The sequence below is a fragment of the Prorops nasuta genome, unplaced genomic scaffold (assembly GCF_024137725.1).
Source record: "Prorops nasuta isolate Cenicafe-Biocafe unplaced genomic scaffold, Cenicafe_Pnas_1.2 PNAS00041, whole genome shotgun sequence".
NCBI classification, from domain to species: Eukaryota; Metazoa; Arthropoda; class Insecta; order Hymenoptera; family Bethylidae; genus Prorops; species Prorops nasuta.
In genome coordinates, this window is record NW_027116838.1 from 1,503,236 (window position 1) to 1,525,020 (window position 21,785).

At 44.9% G+C, this 21,785-nt stretch overlaps 2 protein-coding genes across 2 annotated transcripts; both read left to right on the top strand.

Annotated features, from left to right (window-relative positions):
• The first annotated feature begins 732 nt into the window (after window positions 1–732).
• On the top strand, window positions 733–4,014 carry LOC136784011 (uncharacterized). Its single transcript, XM_066744464.1, has one exon. It carries the CDS (start codon window positions 733–735, stop codon window positions 4,012–4,014), a length of 3,282 nt encoding a protein of 1,093 aa, XP_066600561.1.
• Window positions 4,015–4,032: 18 nt separating this feature from the next.
• LOC136784012 (uncharacterized) lies at window positions 4,033–4,560 on the top strand. The gene has a single exon (XM_066744465.1). It carries the CDS (start codon window positions 4,033–4,035, stop codon window positions 4,558–4,560), a length of 528 nt encoding a protein of 175 aa, XP_066600562.1.
• Window positions 4,561–21,785: the final 17,225 nt, after the last annotated feature.

Consider the following 21,785-nt stretch of genomic DNA (forward strand, 5'->3'; position numbering starts at 1 on the left):
CTCGAAAAGGCATACCAAGTCAAACGCGTATTAATATCAAGACATTTATCTCTAATGATGAAAGTACCAAATTTAGAGAATGAAACGTCTATTGGTTTAAGTAAACTCGCTGATGAGATGCAACAAAATGTTGCATCCTTAAAAACATTAGGCGTAGATATAAATTCGGAAATTATAGTACACATACTAGAAAACAAACTTCCTAAAAATACGTTAGAAAGGTGGGAACAAACTTTGAGTCGCGATGAATTCCCAACTGCGGATCTAATGTATGAATTTCTTTATCGTACCGCCGTGTGCGCGTCGAAACGCGAAAGGGCCAGGAAATCCGATACACATCGAGACAAACACGAGTTTCAAACCAAGAAACGTAAAGTCACATCATCTAATAACCAAACATTTCTTGCAAACGTAGACAAGAAATGCGTAGCATGCAAGGAAGAGACACATCCTTTGTTTATGTGTAAAAAATTTAAGCAATTGCCGGTCGATAAACGAATCGAATTAGTTAAAATAGCTAAATTATGCTATAATTGCATGCGTTCACACTTGGGTAAAGAATGTAAGTTTTCAGCATGTAAGATTTGCGGGAAACGACATAATAGCTTATTGCATTTCGATTCGCGCTCAAACACACAAATTACGACACAAATACCAACAAAATCAGACGTCGCGAACGAGAAATCAGATTGACCAAAGGCCACAGTAAAGGGCTCTAATGTTAGTTTATCAATGGTAACACCACAACTAACACCTCAGCTAATTATGAGTGCAGTAGTAAAAATTGAAGGGGATAATAGTCAATATATAGAAGCTAGAGCCATATTAGATACGGGATCTACGGCTAATTTTATTACTGACTCATTGATCGAACGTATTAAATCGCGCGCCACGAAATTGTCGTTACCCATCAGTGCGTTGAACAACGTAACTACAATTTCACAGGGCATAATTAACATTCGCATAAAATCGATCGTTAATCAATACGAAAGAGAATTAACGTGTTTGGTCATACCCACCATCTCAGATTTAGTCCCGACAGAGAGATTTCCGAGACATAGATTAAAAATACCGAGAAATATAAAGCTAGCGGATCCGGAATTTCATATACCAAGACCAGTAGATCTGTTATTAGGATCAGGAGTCACTACTTCATTGTTTTGCGTAGGACAGATTCGTTTATCCGATCACAATGAAGATGCGTACGCGCAAAAAACTCAATTAGGTTGGGTGATTGTCGGCGGAATCTCGTCTACAAAGCCATTAACGCCATTATGCCACGCGGCAAACATAAGAAGACCTACAAACATAGGTTGGATAACGGAAGAATCCAATAGTCGAAATGGCACGGCAAAAGATTTGGAACGTTGCGAAAAACATTTCAAAGATACAACGAGGCGTAATTCTGACGGACGATACGTGGTACGGCTGCCGTTTCGCGATACGAATTTTCGTTTAGGAGATTCTAAGTTAATGGCTATGAGACGTTTATCGTCTTTAGAACGAAAATTAAATAAAAACGTTGAGTTCAAAGTGAAATACGATCAAGTTTTAAACGAATATCTACATTTAGAACACGCTCAAATCTGCCGCCCAAAATCCAACGGTGGATACTACATGCCGCATCACGCAGTAATCAAAGAAAGTAGCGACACGACCAAAGTCCGCGTAGTCTTTGACGCGTCAGCCAAGTCAAGTAACGGTTTATCGCTAAACGAAGTGCTTATGACAGGGCCCACCATTCAGAAAAAATTATATGATCACCTGATTAGATTTCGTACATACAAGTACGTCGCAACCGCGGACATTGAGAAAATGTACCGTCAGGTATTGGTACACAATAGTGATCAACAGTTTCAAAGATTCCTATGGCGGCAGCACGAACAAATAGAAACATACCAATTAAAGACATTAACATTCGGAATTTCATCATCTCCGTATCTAGCAATTAGAGTTTTGCATCAATTGGCCGATGACGAAATAGAAACACATCCGCGTGCCGCAAAAATCGTTAAAGAACACTTGTACGTAGACGACTTATTAACGGGCGCGGGATCTATCGATGAATTACGGGCCATTCGAGATGACATTATTGACTTATTATCTAAAGGAGGATTCAAGATACGTCAATGGGCCGCGAATAGTCCGGACATATTATTGGGCATCACGAAGACCGACATTCATGCAAACTTTACGATTAAGTTAAACGATACTTTGAAAACATTAGGTTTAAATTGGGATACACGAACAGACAGTTTTTCGTACTCGATAGCTCAAGGTCAAGATCAGAAATTACCTACGAAAAGAAACATATTATCAAAAATTGCAAGCATTTTTGATCCCTTAGGATTGATTGGACCCGTAACATTATACGCAAAAAAAATAATGCAGGACGTATGGCGTCACAAATTAAATTGGGATGAATCAGTTCCGCAGAAGATATACTCTGACTGGCTAGTATTCGAAAAACAATTAAATGCCATTAATGAAACGGTTTTCGAGAGAAAGGTGATCAGCGACAATTCACGCGAAATACAATTACATGGATTCTGTGACGCCAGCGGTTCTGCCTTTGGAGCGTGTATATACGTAAGATGCATAAATGATAATAGTGACGTATCAGTAAAATTACTTTGTGCAAAATCTCGCGTGGCGCCATTAAAGCCGACCACAATTCCCCGTCTAGAATTAAGTGGAGCATTACTTTTATCAAAACTGTGTCTCGAAGCAACAGATGCTTTACAATGTAGGATTGATAATATTACCTTGTGGAGTGATTCTACAATCGTTCTACAGTGGATACAAAAATCTCCGAATATCCTGAAACCATATGTTGCAAATCGGGTGAAGGAAATTCAAGAGATGACCAAGGAATTGCAATGGCGCCACGTGCGATCTGAAAATAATCCAGCGGACATAATTTCGCGAGGTCAATTACCAGGTGCATTGACAAACAATCATGCATGGTTTTATGGTCCAGCATGGTTAAATCAGGCCAAAACCGAATGGCCAGAAGAGACGGTAATAATAAGCGAAGTTCCTGAATTACGCAAAAACGTATGCTTGATAATCGTGCCTGAACGTATGGATTTCCTAAAAAAATATTCGTCATACAAAAAGCTACTACGAATCATCGCATATTGCTATCGGTTTTTAAGTCGTAAGACAAAAATTAAAGGGACGTTGCAACCGGATGAAATTGATCGAGCGGAACGATGGGTCATAAAGGAGCTGCAATCTTGTGTATTTAACACCGAATTACAGCAATTAAAAACTAGGGATAGGAATTTAATGGGAAAATTCGCGAGACTTAGTCCGTTTCTAGATGAACACAACATAATCCGCGTGGGGGGTCGATTACATAAGTCAACGCTAACCTTCGCTCAGAAACATCCGATTCTTTTACCTGGATCGCACCCGTTAACTGATGCGATAATACGCGAAACGCACGAAAAAAACTTTCACACAGGGGTACTAACTACGTTATCCTTGATAAGACAAAATTTCTGGATACTGGACGGTAGAAATCGAGTCCGGAAGGTCATAAACAAATGTGTACGATGCATTAGGTTCCGACCTGATACTACACATTACAAAATGGGCAATTTGCCCTCTAGTCGTGTGCGAACGGCGTTACCTTTTGAATCAACGGGTGTGGATTTTTGCGGGCCTTTTTACACAAAAGAAAGGAAGTATCGTAATAAAACCCAGGTAAAAACTTATGTATGCGTATTCGTCTGCATGACAATGAAGGCTATACATTTAGAAGCAGTTACTGACTTGTCTTCTGACGGATTTTTAGCAGCCTTAAGACGGTTTGTTGCTCGAAGAGGCTTACCTAGACACATACATTCGGACAATGGAACTAATTTCGTCGGTGCGAATAATAAACTGAAAGAATTATACATTCTACTCAATTCGTCCGCACATAAAAAGAAAGTGACCGAATTCGCGAGCGAGCGTAGAATACAGTGGCATTTTATTCCCCCTTTGTCGCCGCATTTCGGCGGATAGTGGGAGGCTTCTGTCAAAATGTTTAAACATCACTTTAAACGCGTTGTTGGCAATACCGTGTTCACTTTGGAACAGTTCAATACTTTCGTGAACGAAATTGAGGCAGTCCTTAATTCTCGACCTATGACCTCACTGTCGTCCGACCCTAATGACATAATTGCGCTGACACCTGCACACTATCTTATTGGGAGAACCTTTACTACATTACCTGAATCAGACTTCTCTTCAGTTAATGAAAATCGTCTCGCAGTTTGGCAACACCTATCGAAGATGCGTCAAGATTTTTGGAAGACCTGGAACCTGGAATACTTAAATTCATTGCAAGAGCGACAAAAATGGTTCAAAGACGGCCCAGTTTTGAAGGTGGGCATGGTGGTCTTAATAAAGGAGAAACACGTACCATGTTTCAACTGGAATCTCGGACGTATCGAAGAACTACATCTGGGAGAGGACGGCATAGCAAGAGCTGCCACCATCAAGACCAACGCCGGAAAGATCAAAAGGACAACCAAACTATTATGTCCATTACCCACCGAAACATTATAAAATTGTAAACCCTCATGAAATACTATTAACGCATGTATGAAGCGTTGTTGAACATGTTGTTCAACGGGGGGAGCATGTTTGGTAGTTGGTAATAAACATTCTAGAAGATGCTAGAAACAAGAATCAAACGAACCGATCTCCGACGTATTACTTCCATAGAAAAATAGCGCCGAGCGCTTCCGCGAAGTTTTCGTCGGTTGACACCGCACCGCTATATAAGCGAGGAGTTTGGGCGGCGACTTCACTTCTGACTTGATAGTTAAGTCTACGCGAACGTATATAACAAATCAGCGATTGCCAATGCGTACTGAAACAGCATTCGCCTAAGCGATACGTATTATTATTAGTTAAACGTTATTGCGCCATTAATTGTAACCAAGATTACGAATATTTAATTGAAACGCAACATTCACATTTGTAAGTGCGACAACATTGTAATTGAGAATAAACATTAATATTCGATTATAAAAGAAGAATTGGGAACGAGTCATTATTCCCCCAATCTACAATCCAGTAACTCACTTAGGGTCAGGAAGTACTTCTATGGGACCAGGGTAACTCACTTGGGGTCAGGGAGTACTTTTATGGGACCAGGGTAACTCACTTGGGGCCAGAGTGTAGTTATAAAGGGGCTAGGGTAACTCACTTGGGGTCAGGGAGTACTTTTATGGAACTAGGGTAACTCACTTGCGGCCAGAGAGTACTACTATGGGACTAGGGTAACTCACTTGCGGTCAGAGAGTACTTATAAAGGGGCTAAGGTAACACACTTGGGGTCAGGGAGAACTTATAAGGTGATATGGTAACTCATTTGGGGTCAGGGAGTACTTATATGGGACTAGGGTAACTCACTTGGGGTCAGGGAGTACTTATATGGGACCAGGGTAACTCACTTGGGGCCAGGGTGTACTTATAAAGGGGCTAGGGTAACTCACTTGGGGTCAGGGAGTACTACTTATGGGACTAGGGTAACTCACTTGCGGTCAGAGGGTACATATAAACGGGATAGGATAACTGACTTGGGGTCGGGGAGTACTTATAAAGGGGCTAAGGTAACACACTTGGGTTCAGGGAGTACTTACATGGAACTAGGGTAACACACTTGGGGTCAGGGAGTACTTATAATGGGGCTATGGTAACTCACTTAGGGTCAGGAAGTACTTCTATGGGACCAGGGTAACTCACTTGGGGTCAGGGAGTACTTTTATGGGTCCAGGGTAACTCACTTGGGGCCAGAGTGTAGTTATAAAGGGGCTAGGGTAACTCACTTGGGGTCAGGGAGTACTTTTATGGAACTAGGGTAACTCACTTGCGGCCAGAGAGTACTACTATGGGACTAGGGTAACTCACTTGCGGTCAGAGAGTACATATAAAGGGGCTAGGATAACTCACTTGGGGTCAGGTAGTACTTATAAAGGGGCTAAGGTAACACACTTGGGGTCAGGGAGTACTTCTATGAGACTAGGTTAACTCACTTGTGGTCAGAGAGTACATATAAAAGAACTAGGATAACTCACTTGCGGTCAAGGAGTACTTATATGGGACTAGGGTAACTCACTTGGGGTCAGGGAGTACTTATATGGGACCAGGGTAACTCTCTTGGTGCCAGGGTGTACTTATAAAGGGGCTAGGGTAACTCACTTTGGGTCAGGAAGTACATATAAAGGGGCTATATTAACTCACTTGGGGTCAGGGAGTACTTATAAAGGTGATATGGTAACTCACTTGGGGTCAGGGAGTACTTATAAAGGGGATAGGATAACTCACTTGGGGTCGGGGAGTACTTATAAAGGGGCTAAGGTAACACACTTGGGTTCAGGGAGTACTTATATGAGACTAGGGTAACACACTTGGGGTCAGGGAGAACTTATAATGTGATATGGTAACTAATTTGGGGCCAGGGAGTACTTATATGGGACTAGGGTATCTCACTTGGGGTCAGGGAGTACTTATATGGGACCAGGGTAACTCACTTGGGGCCAGGGTGTACTTATAAAAGGGCTAGGGTAACTCACTTGGGGTCAGGGAGTACATATAAAGGGGCTATGGTAACTCACTTGGGGTCAGGGAGTACTACTATGGGACTAGGGTAACTCACTTGCGGTCAGAGAGTACATATAAAAGGGCTAGGATAACTCACTTTGGGTCAGGGAGTACTTATAAAGGGGCTAAGGTAACACACTTGGGTTCAGGGAGTACTTACATGAGACTAGGGTAAAACACTTGGGGTCAGGGAGTACTTTTATGGGACTAGGGTAACTCACTTGGGGTCAGGGAGTACTTATAAAGGGGCTAGGGTAACTCACTTGGTGTCAGTGAGTACTACTATGGGACTAGGGTAACTCACTTAATGTCAGAGATTACATATAAAGAGGCTAGGATAACTCACTTGGGGTCAGGGAGTACTTATAAAGGGGCTATGGTAACTCACTTGGGGTCAGGGAGTACTTATATGGGACCAGGGTAACTCACTTGGGGCCAGAGTGTACTTATAAAGGGGCTAGGGTAACTCACTTGGGGTCAGGGAGTACATATAAAGGGGCTATGATAACTCACTTGGGGTCAGGGAGTACATATAAAGGGGCTAGGATAACTCAATTGCGGTCAGAGAGTACATATAAAGGGGCTATGGTAACTCACTTGGGGTCAGGGAGTACTTATATGGGACCAGGGTAACTCACTTGGGGCCAGAGTGTACTTATAAAGGGGCTAGGGTAACTCACTTGGGGTCAGTGAGTACATATAATGGGGCTAGGATAACTCACTTAGGGTAAGGGAGTACTTATGAAGGGGCTAGGGTAACTCACTTGGGGTCAGTGAGTACTACTATGGGACTAGGGTAACTCACTTGATGTCAGAGAGTACATAAAAAGGGGCTAGGATAACTCACTTGGGGTCAGGGAGTACTTTTATGGGACTAGGGTAACTCACTTGGGGTCAAGGAGTACTTATATAGGTGCTAGGGTAACTCACTTGGGGTCAGTGATTACTACTATGGGACTAGCGTAACTCACTTGCGGTCAGAGAGTACATATAATGGGGCTAGGATAACTCACTTGGGGTCAGGGAGTACTTATAAAGGGGCTATGGTAACTCACTTGGGGTCAGGGAGGACTACTATAGGACTAGGGTTACTTACTTGCGGTCAGAGAGTACATATAAAGGGGCTAGGATAATTCACTTGGGGTCAGGGAGAACTTATAATGTGATATGGTAACTCATTTGGGGCCAGGGAGTACTTATATGGGACTAGGGTAACTCACTTGGGGTCAGGGAGTACTTATATGGGACCAGGGTAACTCACTTGGGGCCAGGGTGTACTTATAAAAGGGCTAGGGTAACTCACTTGGGGTCAGGGAGTACATATAAAGGGGCTATGGTAACTCACTTGGGGTCAGGGAGTACTACTATGGGACTAGGGTAACTCACTTGCGGTCAGAGAGTACATATAAAAGGGCTAGGATAACTCACTTGGGGTCAGGGAGTACTTATAAAGGTGATATGGTAACTCACTTGGTGTCAGGGAGTACTTATAAAGGGGATAGGATAACTCACTTGGGGTCGGGGAGTACTTATAAAGGGGCTAAGGTAACACACTTGTGTTCAGGGAGTACTTACATGAGACTAGGGTAACACACTTGGGGTCAGGGAGTACATATAAAGGGGCTATGATAACTCACTTGGGGTCAGGGAGTATATATAAAGGGGCTAGGATAACTCAATTGCGGTCAGAGAGTACATATAAAGGGGCTAGGATAACTCACTTGGGGTCAGTGAGTACATATAATGGGGCTAGGATAACTCACTTAGGGTAAGGGAGTACTTATGAAGGGGCTAGGGTAACTCACTTGGGGTCAGTGAGTACTACTATGGGACTAGGGTAACTCACTTGATGTCAGAGAGTACATAAAAAGGGGCTAGGATAACTCACTTGGGGTCAGGGAGTACTTATAAAGGGGCTATGGTAACTCACTTGGGGTCAGGGAGTACTACTTATGGGACTAGGGTAACTCACTTGCGGTCAGAGGGTACATATAAAGGGGCTAGGGTTACTCACTTGGGGTCAGGGAGTACTTATAAAGGGGCTATGATAACTCACTTGGGGTCAGGGAGTACTTGTAAAGGGGCTACGGTAACTCACTTGGGGTCAGGGAGTACTAATAAAGGGGTTAGATTAACTCACTTGCGGTCAGAGAGTACATATAAAGGGGCTATGATAACTCACTTGGGGTCAGGGAGTACTTGTAAAGGGGCTACGGTAACTCACTTGGGGTCAGGGAGTACTAATAAAGGGGTTAGATTAACTCACTTGCGGTCAGAGAGTACATATAAAGGGGCTATGATAACTCACTTGGGGTCAGGGAGTACTTATAAGGGTGATATGGTAACTCACTTGGGTTCAGGGAGTACTTACATGAGACTAGGGTAACACACTTGGGGTCAGGGAGTAATTATAAAGTACTAGGGTAACTCACTTGGGGTCTGGGAGTACATATAAAGCTGCTAGGATAACTCACTTGCGGTCATAGAGTACATATAAAGGGGCTAGGGTAACTCACTTGCGGTCAGAGAGTACATATAAAGGGGCTAGGGTAACTCACTTGCGGTCAGAGAGTACATATAAAGGGGCTAGGGTAAATCACTTGCGGTCAGAGAGTACATATAAAGGGGCTAGGGTAACTCACTTGCGGTCAGAGAGTACATATAAAGGGGCTAGGATAACTCACTTGGGGTCAGGGAGTACTTATAAAGGGGCTATGGTAACTCACTTGGGGCCAGGAAGTACTAATATGAAACTAGGGTAACACACTTGGGGTGAGGGAGTACTTATAAAGGGGCTAGGATAACTCACTTACGGTCAGAGAGTACATATAAAGGGGCTAGGATAACTCACTTGTGGTCAGGGAGTACTTATAAAGGGAATACGGTAACTCACTTAGGGTCAGGGAGTACTTTTATGTGACTAGGGTAACTCACTTGGGGTCAAGGAGTACTTATATAGGTGCTAGGGTAACTCACTTGGGGTCAGTGATTACTACTATGGGACTAGCGTAACTCACTTGCGGTCAGAGAGTACATATAATGGGGCTAGGATAACTCACTTGGGGTCAGGGAGTACTTATAAAGGGGCTATGGTAACTCACTTGGGGTCAGGGAGGACTACTATGGGACTAGGGTAACTTACTTGCGGTCAGAGAGTACATATAAAGGGGCTAGGATAATTCACTTGGGGTCAGGGAGAACTTATAATGTGATATGGTAACTCATTTGGGGCCAGGGAGTACTTATATGGGACTAGGGTAACTCACTTGGGGTCAGGGAGTACTTATATGGGACCAGGGTAACTCACTTGGGGCCAGGGTTTACTTATAAAAGGGCTAGGGTAACTCACTTGGGGTCAGGGAGTACATATAAAGGGGCTATGGTAACTCACTTGGGGTCAGGGAGTACTACTATGGGACTATGGTAACTCACTTGCGGTCAGAGAGTACATATAAAAGGGCTAGGATAACTCACTTGGGGTCAGGGAGTACTTATAAAGGTGATATGGTAACTCACTTGGTGTCAGGGAGTACTTATAAAGGGGATAGGATAACTCACTTGGGGTCGGGGAGTACTTATAAAGGGGCTAAGGTAACACACTTGTGTTCAGGGAGTACTTACATGAGACTAGGGTAACACACTTGGGGTCAGGGAGTACTTTTATGGGACTAGGGTAACTCACTTGGGGTCAGGGAGTACTTATAAAGGGGCTAGGGTAACTCACTTGGTGTCAGTGAGTTCTACTATGGGACTAGGGTAACTCACTTGATGTCAGAGAGTACATATAAAGGGGCTAGGATAACTCACTTGTGGTCAGGGAGTACTTATAAAGGGGCTATGATAACTCACTTGGGGTCAGGGAGTACTTATATGGGACCAGGGTAACTCACTTGGGGCCAGAGTGTACTTATAAAGGTGCTAGGGTAACACACTTGGGGTCAGGGAGTACATATAAAGGGGCTATGATAACAAACTTGGGGTCAGGGAGTACATATAAAGGGGCTAGGATAACTCACTTGCGGTCAGAGAGTACATATAAAGGGGCTAGGATAACTCACTTGGGGTCAGTGAGTACATATAATGGGGATAGGATAACTCACTTAGGGTAAGGGAGTACTTATAAAGGGGCTAGGGTAACTCACTTGGGGTTAGTGAGTACTACTATGGGACTAGGGTAACTCACTTGATGTCAGAGAGTACATGTAATGGGGCTAGGATAACTCACTTGGGGTCAGGGAGTACTTATAAAGGGGCTATGGTAACTCACGTGGGGTCAGGGAGGACTACTATGGGACTAGGGTAACTTACTTGCGGTCAGAGAGTACATATAAAGGGGCTAGGATAATTCACTTGGGGTCAGGGAGAACTTATAATGTGATATGGTAACTCATTTGGGGCCAGGGAGTACTTATATGGGACTAGGGTAACTCACTTGGGGTCAGGGAGTACTTATATGGGACCAGGGTAACTCACTTGGGGCCAGGGTGTACTTATAAAAGGGCTAGGGTAACTCACTTGGGGTCAGGGAGTACATATAAAGGGGCTATGGTAACTCACTTGGGTCAGGGAGTACTTATAAAGGTGATATGGTAACTCACTTGGTGTCAGGGAGTACTTATAAAGGGGATAGAATAACTCACTTGGGGTCGGGGAGTACTTATAAAGGGGCTAAGGTAACACACTTGTGTTCAGGGAGTACTTACATGAGACTAGGGTAACACACTTGGGGTCAGGGAGTACTTTTATGGGACTAGGGTAACTCACTTGGGGTCAGGGAGTACTTATAAAGGGGCTAGGGTAACTCACTTGGTGTCAGTGAGTTCTACTATGGGACTAGGGTAACTCACTTGATGTCAGAGAGTACATATAAAGGGGCTAGGATAACTCACTTGTGGTCAGGGAGTACTTATAAAGGGGCTATGGTAACTCACTTGGGGTCAGGGAGTACTTATATGGGACCAGGGTAACTCACTTGGGGCCAGAGTGTACTTATAAAGGTGCTAGGGTAACACACTTGGGGTCAGGGAGTACATATAAAGGGGCTATGATAACAAACTTGGGGTCAGGGAGTACATATAAAGGGGCTAGGATAACTCACTTGCGGTCAGAGAGTTCATATAAAGGGGCTAGGATAACTCACTTGGGGTCAGTGAGTACATATAATGGGGATAGGATAACTCACTTAGGGTAAGGGAGTACTTATAAAGGGGCTAGGGTAACTCACTTGGGTTTAGTGAGTACTACTATGGGACTAGGGTAACTCACTTGATGTCAGAGAGTACATAAAAAGGGGCTAGGATAACTCACTTGGGGTCAGGGAGTACTTATAAAGGGGCTATGGTAACTCACTTGGGGTCAGGGAGTACTACTTATGGGACTAGGGTAACTCACTTGCGGTCAGAGGGTACATATAAAGGGGCTAGGATTACTCACTTGGGGTCAGGGAGTACTTATAAAGGGGCTATGATAACTCACTTGGGGTCAGGGAGTACTTGTAAAGGGGCTACGGTAACTCACTTGGGGTCAGGGAGTACTAATAAAGGGGTTAGATTAACTCACTTGCGGTCAGAGAGTACATATAAAGGGGCTATGATAACTCACTTGGGGTCAGGGAGTACATATAAAGGGGCTAGGATAACTCACTTGCGGTCAGAGAGTACATATAATGGGGCTAGGATAACTCACTTGGGGTCAGTGAGTACATATAATGGGGCTAGGATAACCCACTTAGGGTAAGGGAGTACTTATAAAGGGGCTAGGGTACTTGGGGTCAGTGGGTACTACTATGGGACTAGGGTAACTCACTTGATGTCAGAGAGTACATATAAAGGGGCTAGGATAACTCACTTGCGGTCAGAGAGTACATATAAAGGGGCTAGGATAACTCACTTGGAGTCTAAGAGTACATATAAACTGGCTAGGATAACTCACTTGGGGTCAGGGAGTACTTATAAAGGGGATAGTGTAACTCACTAGCGGTCAGAGAGTACATATAAAGGGGCTAAGGTAACACACTTGGGGTCAGGGAGTACTTCTATGAGACTAGGTTAACTCACTTGTGGTCAGAGAGTACATATAAAGGAACTAGGATAACTCACTTGCGGTCAAGGAGTAATTATATGGGACTAGGGTAACTCACTTGGGGTCAGGGAGTACTTATATGGGACCAGGGTAACTCTCTTGGGGCCAGGGTGTACTTATAAAGGGGCTAGGGTAACTCACTTTGGGTCAGGAAGTACATATAAAGGGGCTATATTAACTCACTTGGGTTCAGGGAGTACTTATAAAGGTGATATGGTAACTCACTTGGGGTCAGGGAGTACTTTTAAAGTGGATAGGATAACTCACTTGGGGTCGGGGAGTACTTATAAAGGGGCTAAGGTAACACACTTGGGTTCAGGGAGTACTTATATGAGACAAGGGTAACACACTTGGGGTCAGGGAGTACTTATAAAGGGGCTATGGTAACTCACTTAGGGTCAGGAAGTACTTCTATGGGACCAGGGTAACTCACTTGGGGTCAGGGAGTACTTTTATGGGACCAGGGTAACTCACTTGGGGCCAGAGTGTAGTTATAAAGGGGCTAGGGTAACTCACTTGGGGTCAGGGAGTACTTTTATGGAACTAGGGTAACTCACTTGCGGCCAGAGAGTACTACTATGGGACTAGGGTAACTCACTTGCGGTCAGAGAGTACTTATAAAGGGGCTAAGGTAACACACTTGGGGTCAGGGAGTACTTCTATGAGACTAGGTTAACTCACTTGTGGTCAGAGAGTACATATAAAAGAACTAGGATAACTCACTTGCGGTCAAGGTGTACTTATATGGGACTAGGGTAACTCACTTGGGGTCAGGGAGTACTTATATGGGACCAGGGTAACTCTCTTGGGGCCAGGGTGTACTTATAAAGGGGCTAGGGTAACTCACTTTGGGTCAGGAAGTACATATAAAGGGGCTATATTAACTCACTTGGGGTCAGGGAGTACTTATAAAGGTGATATGGTAACTCACTTGGGGTCAGGGAGTACTTATAAAGGGGATAGGATAACTCACTTGGGGTCGGGGAGTACTTATAAAGGGGCTAAGGTAACACACTTGGGTTCAGGGAGTACTTATATGAGACTAGGGTAACACACTTGGGGTCAGGGAGAACTTATAAGGTGATATGGTAACTCATTTGGGGTCAGGGAGTACTTATATGGGACTAGGGTAACTCACTTGGGGTCAGGGAGTACTTATATGGGACCAGGGTAACTCACTTGGGGCCAGGGTGTACTTATAAAGGGGCTAGGGTAACTCACTTGGGGTCAGGGAGTACTACTTATGGGACTAGGGTAACTCACTTGCGGTCAGAGGGTACATATAAAGGGGATAGGATAACTGACTTGGGGTCGGGGAGTACTTATAAAGGGGCTAAGGTAACACACTTGGGTTCAGGGAGTACTTACATGGAACTAGGGTAACACACTTGGGGTCAGGGAGTACTTATAAAGGGGCTATGGTAACTCACTTAGGGTCAGGAAGTACTTCTATGGGACCAGGGTAACTCACTTGGGGTCAGGGAGTACTTTTATGGGACCAGGGTAACTCACTTGGGGCCAGAGTGTAGTTATAAAGGGGCTAGGGTAACTCACTTGGGTTCAGGGAGTACTTTTATGGAACTAGGGTAACTCACTTGCGGCCAGAGAGTACTACTATGGGACTAGGGTAACTCACTTGCGGTCAGAGAGTACATATAAAGGGGCTAGGATAACTCACTTGGGGTCAGGGAGTACTTATAAAGGGGCTAAGGTAACACACTTGGGGTCAGGGAGTACTTCTATGAGACTAGGTTAACTCACTTGTGGTCAGAGAGTACATATAAAAGAACTAGGATAACTCACTTGCGGTCAAGGAGTACTTATATGGGACTAGGGTAACCCACTTGGGGTCAGGGAGTACTTATATGGGACCAGGGTAACTCTCTTGGTGCCAGGGTGTACTTATAAAGGGGCTAGGGTAACTCACTTTGGGTCAGGAAGTACATATAAAGGGGCTATATTAACTCACTTGGGGTCAGGGAGTACTTATAAAGGTGATATGGTAACTCACTTGGGGTCAGGGAGTACTTATAAAGGGGATAGGATAACTCACTTGGGGTCGGGGAGTACTTATAAAGGGGCTAAGGTAACACACTTGGGTTCAGGGAGTACTTATATGAGACTAGGGTAACACACTTGGGGTCAGGGAGAACTTATAAGGTGATATGGTAACTCATTTGGGGTCAGGGAGTACTTATATGGGACTAGGGTAACTCACTTGGGGTCAGGGAGTACTTATATGGGACCAGGGTAACTCACTTGGGGCCAGGGTGTACTTATAAAGGGGCTAGGGTAACTCACTTGGGGTCAGGGAGTACTACTTATGGGACTAGGGTAACTCACTTGCGGTCAGAGGGTACATATAAAGGGGATAGGATAACTGACTTGGGGTCGGGGAGTACTTATAAAGGGGCTAAGGTAACACACTTGGGTTCAGGGAGTACTTACATGGAACTAGGGTAACACACTTGGGGTCAGGGAGTACTTATAAAGGTGATATGGTAACTCATTTGGGGTCAGGGAGTACTTATAAAGGGGATAGGATAACTCACTTGGAGTCGGGGAGTACTTATAAAGGGGCTAAGGTAACACACTTGGGTTCAGGGAATACTTATATGAGACTAGGGTAACACACTTGGGGTCGGGGAGTACTTTTAAAGGGGCTATGGTAACTCACTTAGGGTCAGGAAGTACTTCTATGGGACTAAGGTAACTCACTTCGGGTCAGGGAGTACTTTTATTGGACCAGGGTAACTCACTTGGGGCCAGAGTGTACTTATAAAGGGGCTAGGGTAACTCACTTGGGGTCAAGGAGTACAAATAAAGGGGCTATGGTAACTCACTTGGGGTCAGGGAGTACTTATAAAGGGGATACGATAACTCATTTTGGGTCGGGGAGTACTTATAAAGGGGCTAAGGTAACACACTTGGGGTCAGGCAGTACTTATATAGGAGCTATGGTAACTCACTTGGGGTCAGGTAATACTTATATGGGACCAGGGTAACTCACTTGGGGCCAGAGTATATATTATAAAGGGGCTATGGTAACTAACTTGAGGTCAGGGAGTACTACTATGGGACTAGGGAAACTCATATGGGGTCAAGGGGTACTTATATAGGGCCTAGGGTAACTCACTTGGGGTCAGGGAGTACTTATATGGGACTAGGGCAACTCACTTGCGGCCAGAGAGTTCATATATAGGGCTAGGACAACACATTTGGGATCAGGGAGTACTTATATGGGACTAGGGTAACACACTTGCGGTCAGAGAGTTCATATAAAGGGGCTAGGACAACACATTTGGGGTCAGGGAGTACTTATATGGGACTAGGGTAACACACTTGGGGTCAGGGATTACTTTTATGGAACTAGGATAACTCACTTGGGGTCAGGGAGTACTTCTATGTGCCTAGGGTAACTCACTTGGGGCAGGGAGTAATTCTATGGGACTAGGGTAACTCACTTGGGGTCTGGGAGTACTTATATGGGACTAGAGTAACTCTCTTGGGGTCAGGGAGTACTTATAAGGGACTAGGGTAACTCACTTGGGGTCTGGGAGTACATATAAAGCTGCTAGGATAACTCACTTGCGGTCAGAGAGTACATATAAAGGGGCTAGGATAATTCACTTGGGGTCAGGGAGTACTTCTATGGGACTAGGGTAACTCATTTGGGGTCATGTGGTACTTATATAGGGCCTAGGGTAACTCACTTGGGCTCAGGGAGTTCATATAAAGGGGCTAGGACAACACATTTGGGGTCAGGGAGTACTTATATGGGACTAGGGAAACACACTTGGGGTCAGGGATTGCTTTTATGGAACTAGGGTAGCTCACTTGGGGTCAGGGAGTACATATAAAGGGGCTAGGTTAACTCACTTGCGGTCAGAGAGTACATATAAAGGGGCTAGGATAACTCACTTGGGGTCAGGGAGTACTTATAAAGGGGCTATGGTAACTCACTTGGGGCCAGGGAGTACTAATATGAAACTAGGGTAACACACTTGGGGTCAGGGAGTACTTATAAAGGGGCTAGGATAACTCACTTGCGGTCAGAGAGTACATATAAAGGGGCTAGGATAACTCAATTGTGGTCAGGGAGTACTTATAAAGGGACTACGGTAACTCACTTAGGGTCAGGAAGTACTTCCATGGAACTAGGGTAACTCACTTGCGGTCAGAGAGTACATATAAAGGGGCTAGGATAACTCACTTGGGGTCAGGGAGTACTTATAAAGGGGCTATGGTAACTCACTTGGGGTCAGGGAGTACTAATATGGGACTAGGGTAACTTACTTGCGGTCAGAGAGTACATATAAAGGGGCTAGGATAACTCACTTGGGGTCAGGGAGAACTTATAATGTGATATGGTAACTCCTTTGGGGACAGGGAGTACTTATATGGGACTAGGGTAACTCACTAGGGGTCTGGGAGTACTTATATGGGACTAGGGTAACTCACTTGGGGTCAAGGAGTACTTATATAGGGGCTAGGATAACTCACTTGGGCTCAGGAAGAACTTATAATGTGATATAGTAACTCATTTGGGGCCAGGGAGTACTTATATGGGACTAGTGTAACTCACTTGGGGTCTGGGAGTACTTATGGGACTAGGGTAACTTACTTGCGGTCAGAGAGTACATATAAAGGGGCTAGGTTAATTCACTTGGGGTCAGGAAGTACTTCTATGGGTCTAGGGTAACTCACTTGGGGACAGGGGGTACTTATATAGGGCCTAGGGTAACTCACTTGCGGTCAGAGAGTTCATATACAGGGCTAGGACAACACATTTGGGGTCAGGGAGTACTTATATGGGACTAGGGTAACACACTTGCGGTCAGAGAGTTCATATAAAGGGGCTAGGACAACACATTTGGGGTCAGGGAGTACTGATATGGGACTAGGGTAACACACTTGGGGTCAGGGATTACTTTTATGGAACTAGGATAACTCACTTGGGGTCAGGGAGTACTTCTATGTGACTAGGGTAACTCACTTGGGGCAGGGAGTATTTCTATGGGACTAGGGTAACTCACTTGGGGTCTGGGAGTACTTATATGGGACTTGGGTAACTCACTTGGGGTCTGGGAGTACTTATATGGGACTAGGGTAACTCTCTTGGGGCAGGGAGTACTTATAAGGGACTAGGGTAACTCACTTGGGGTCTGGGAGTACATATAAAGCTGCTAGGATAACTCACTTGCGGTCAGAGAGTTCATATAAATGGGCTAGGGTAACTCACTTGCGGTCAGAGAGTACATATAAAGGGGCTAGGATAACTCACTTGGGGTCAGGGAGTACTAATAAAGGGGGCTAGGGTAACTCACTAGCGGTCAGAGAGTACATATAAGGGGCTAGATTAACTCACTTGGGGTCAGGGAGTACTTCTATGGGACTAGGGTAACTCACTTGTGGTCAGAGAGTACATATAAAGGAACTAGGATAACTCACTTGGGGTCAGGGAGTACTTATAAAGGTGATATGGTAACTCACTTGGGTTCAGGCAGTATTTACATGAGACTAGGGTAACACACTTGGGGTCAGGGAGTAATTATAAGGGACTAGGGTAACTCACTTGGGGTCTGGGAGTACATATAAAGCTGCTAGGATAACTCACTTGCGGTCAGAGAGTACACATAAAGGGGCTAGGGTAACTCACTTGCGGTCAGAGAGTACATATAAAGGGGCTATGGTAACTCACTTGGGGCCAGGGAGTACAAATATGAAACTAGGGTAACACACTTGGGGTCAGGGAGTACATATAAAGGGGCTAGGATAACTCACTTACGGTCAGAGAGTACATATAAAGGGGCTAGGATAACTCACTTGGGGTCGGGGAGTACTTATAAAGGGGCTAAGGTAACACACTTGGGTTCAGGGAGTACTTACATGGAACTAGGGTAACACACTTGGGGTCAGAGAGTACTTATAAGGTGATATGGTAACTCATTTGGGGTCAGGGAGTACTTATAAAGGGGATAGGATAACTCACTTGGAGTCGGGGAGTACTTATAAAGGGGCTAAGGTAACACACTTGGGTTCAGGGAATACTTATATGAGACTAGGGTAACACACTTGGGGTCGGGGAGTACTTTTAAAGGGGCTATGGTAACTCACTTAGGGTCTGGAAGTACTTCTATGGGACTAAGGTAACTCACTTGGGGTCAGGGAGTACTTTTATGGGACCAGGGTGACTCACTTGGGGCCAGAGTGTACTTATAAAGGGGCTAGGGTAACTCACTTGGGGTCAGGGAGTACAAATAAAGGGGCTATGGTAACTCACTTGGGGTCAGGGAGTACTTATAAAGGGGATACGATAACTCACTTGGGGTCGGGGAGTACTTATAAAGGGGCTAAGGTAACACACTAGGGTTCAGGGAGTACTTATATGAGACTAGGGTAACACACTTGGGGTCAGGCAGTACTTATAAAGGGGTTTGTATAACCCACTATCGGTCAGAGAGTACATACAAAGAGGCTAGGATAATTTACTTGGGGTCAGGGAGTACTTCTATGGTACTAGGGTAACTCACTTGGGGTCAGGTGGTACTTATATAGGGCCTAGGGTAACTCACTTGGGGTCAGGGAGTTCATATAAAGGGGAGAGGACAACACATTTGGGGTCAGGAAGTACTTATATGGGACTAGGGTAACTCACTTGGGGTCAGGGAGTACTTATATGGGACCAGGGTAACTCACTTGGGGCCAGGGTGTACTTATATGGGAACAGGGTACTCACTTGGGGCAAGGGTGTACTTATAAAGGGGCTAGGGTAATTCACTTGGGGTCAGGGAGTACTACTTATGGGACTAGGGTAACTCACTTGCGGTCAGAGGATACATATAAAGGGGCTAGGATAACTCACTTGGGGTCAGGGAGTACTTATAAAGGTGATATGGTAACTCACTTGGGGTCAGGGAGTACTTATAAAGGGGATAGGATAACTCACTTGCGGTCGGGGAGTACTTATAAAGGGGCTAAGGTAACACACTTGGGTTCAGGGAGTACTTATAAAGGTGATATGGTAACTCACTTGGGGTCAAAGAGTACTTATAAAGGGGATAGGATAACTCACTTGGGGTCGGGGAGTACTTATAAAGGGGCTAAGGTAACACACTTGGGTTCAGGGAGTACTTACATGGAACTAGGATAACACACTTGGGGTCAGGGAGTACTTTTATGGGACTAGGGTAACTCACTTGGGGTCAGGGAGTACTTATAAAGGGGCTAGGGTAACTCACTTGGTGTCAGTGAGTACTACTATGGGACTAGGGTAACTCACTTGATGTCAGAGAGTACATATAAAGGGGTTAAGATAACTCACTTGGGGTCAGGGAATACTTATAAAGGAGCTATGGTAACTCACTTGGGGTCAGGTAATACTTATATGGGACCAGGGTAACTCACTTGGGGCCAGAATGTATATTATAAAGGGGCTATGGTATCTCACTTGAGGTCAGGGAGTACTACTATGGGACTAGGGTAACTCACTTGGGGTCAGGGGGTACTTATATAGGGACTAGGGTAACTCACTTGGGGTCAGGGAGTACTTATATGGGAACAGGGTAACTCACTTGGGGTCAAGGAGTACTTATATAGGGGATAGGATAACTCACTTGGGGTCGGGGAGTACTTATAAAGGGGCTAAGGTAACACACTTGGGTTCAGGGAGTACTTACATGGAACTAGGGTAACACACTTGGGGTCAGGGAGTACTTATAAAGGTGATATGGTAACTCATTTGGGGTCAGGGAGTACTTATAAAGGGGATAGGATAACTCACTTGGAGTCGGGGAGTACTTATAAAGGGGCTATGGTAACTCACTTAGGGTCAGGAAGTACTTCTATGGGACTAAGGTAACTCACTTGGGGTCAGGGAGTACTTTTATGGGACCAGGGTAACTCACTTGGGGCCAGAGTGTACTTATAAAGGGGCTAGGGTAACTCACTTGGGGTCAGGGAGTACTTCTATGAGACTAGGGTAACTCACTTGGGGTCAAGGAGTACTTATATAGGTGCTAGGGTAACTCACTTGGGGTCAGTGATTACTACTATGGGACTAGCGTAACTCACTTGCGGTCAGAGAGTACATATAATGGGGCTAGGATAACTCACTTGGGGTCAGGGAGTACTTATAAAGGGCTATGGTAACTCACTTGGGGTCAGGGAGGACTACTATGGGACTAGGGTAACTTACTTGCGGTCAGAGAGTACATATAAAGGGGCTAGGATAATTCACTTGGGGTCAGGGAGAACTTATAATGTGATATGGTAACTCATTTGGGGCCAGGGAGTACTTATATGGGACTAGGGTAACTCACTTGGGGTCAGGGAGTACTTATATGGGACCAGGGTAACTCACTTGGGGCCAGGGTTTACTTATAAAAGGGCTAGGGTAACTCACTTGGGGTCAGGGAGTACATATAAAGGGGCTATGGTAACTCACTTGGGGTCAGGGAGTACTACTATGGGACTATGGTAACTCACTTGCGGTCAGAGAGTACATATAAAAGGGCTAGGATAACTCACTTGGGGTCAGGGAGTACTTATAAAGGTGATATGGTAACTCACTTGGTGTCAGGGAGTACTTATAAAGGGGATAGGATAACTCACTTGGGGTCGGGGAGCACTTATAAAGGGGCTAAGGTAACACACTTGTGTTCAGGGAGTACTTACATGAGACTAGGGTAACACACTTGGGGTCAGGGAGTACTTTTATGGGACTAGGGTAACTCACTTGGGGTCAGGGAGTACTTATAAAGGGGCTAGGGTAACTCACTTGGTGTCAGTGAGTTCTACTATGGGACTAGGGTAACTCACTTGATGTCAGAGAGTACATATAAAGGGGCTAGGATAACTCACTTGTGGTCAGGGAGTACTTATAAAGGGGCTATGATAACTCACTTGGGGTCAGGGAGTACTTATATGGGACCAGGGTAACTCACTTGGGGCCAGAGTGTACTTATAATGGGGATAGGATAACTCACTTAGGGTAAGGGAGTACTTATAAAGGGGCTAGGGTAACTCACTTGGGGTTAGTGAGTACTACTATGGGACTAGGGTAACTCACTTGATGTCAGAGAGTACATGTAATGGGGCTA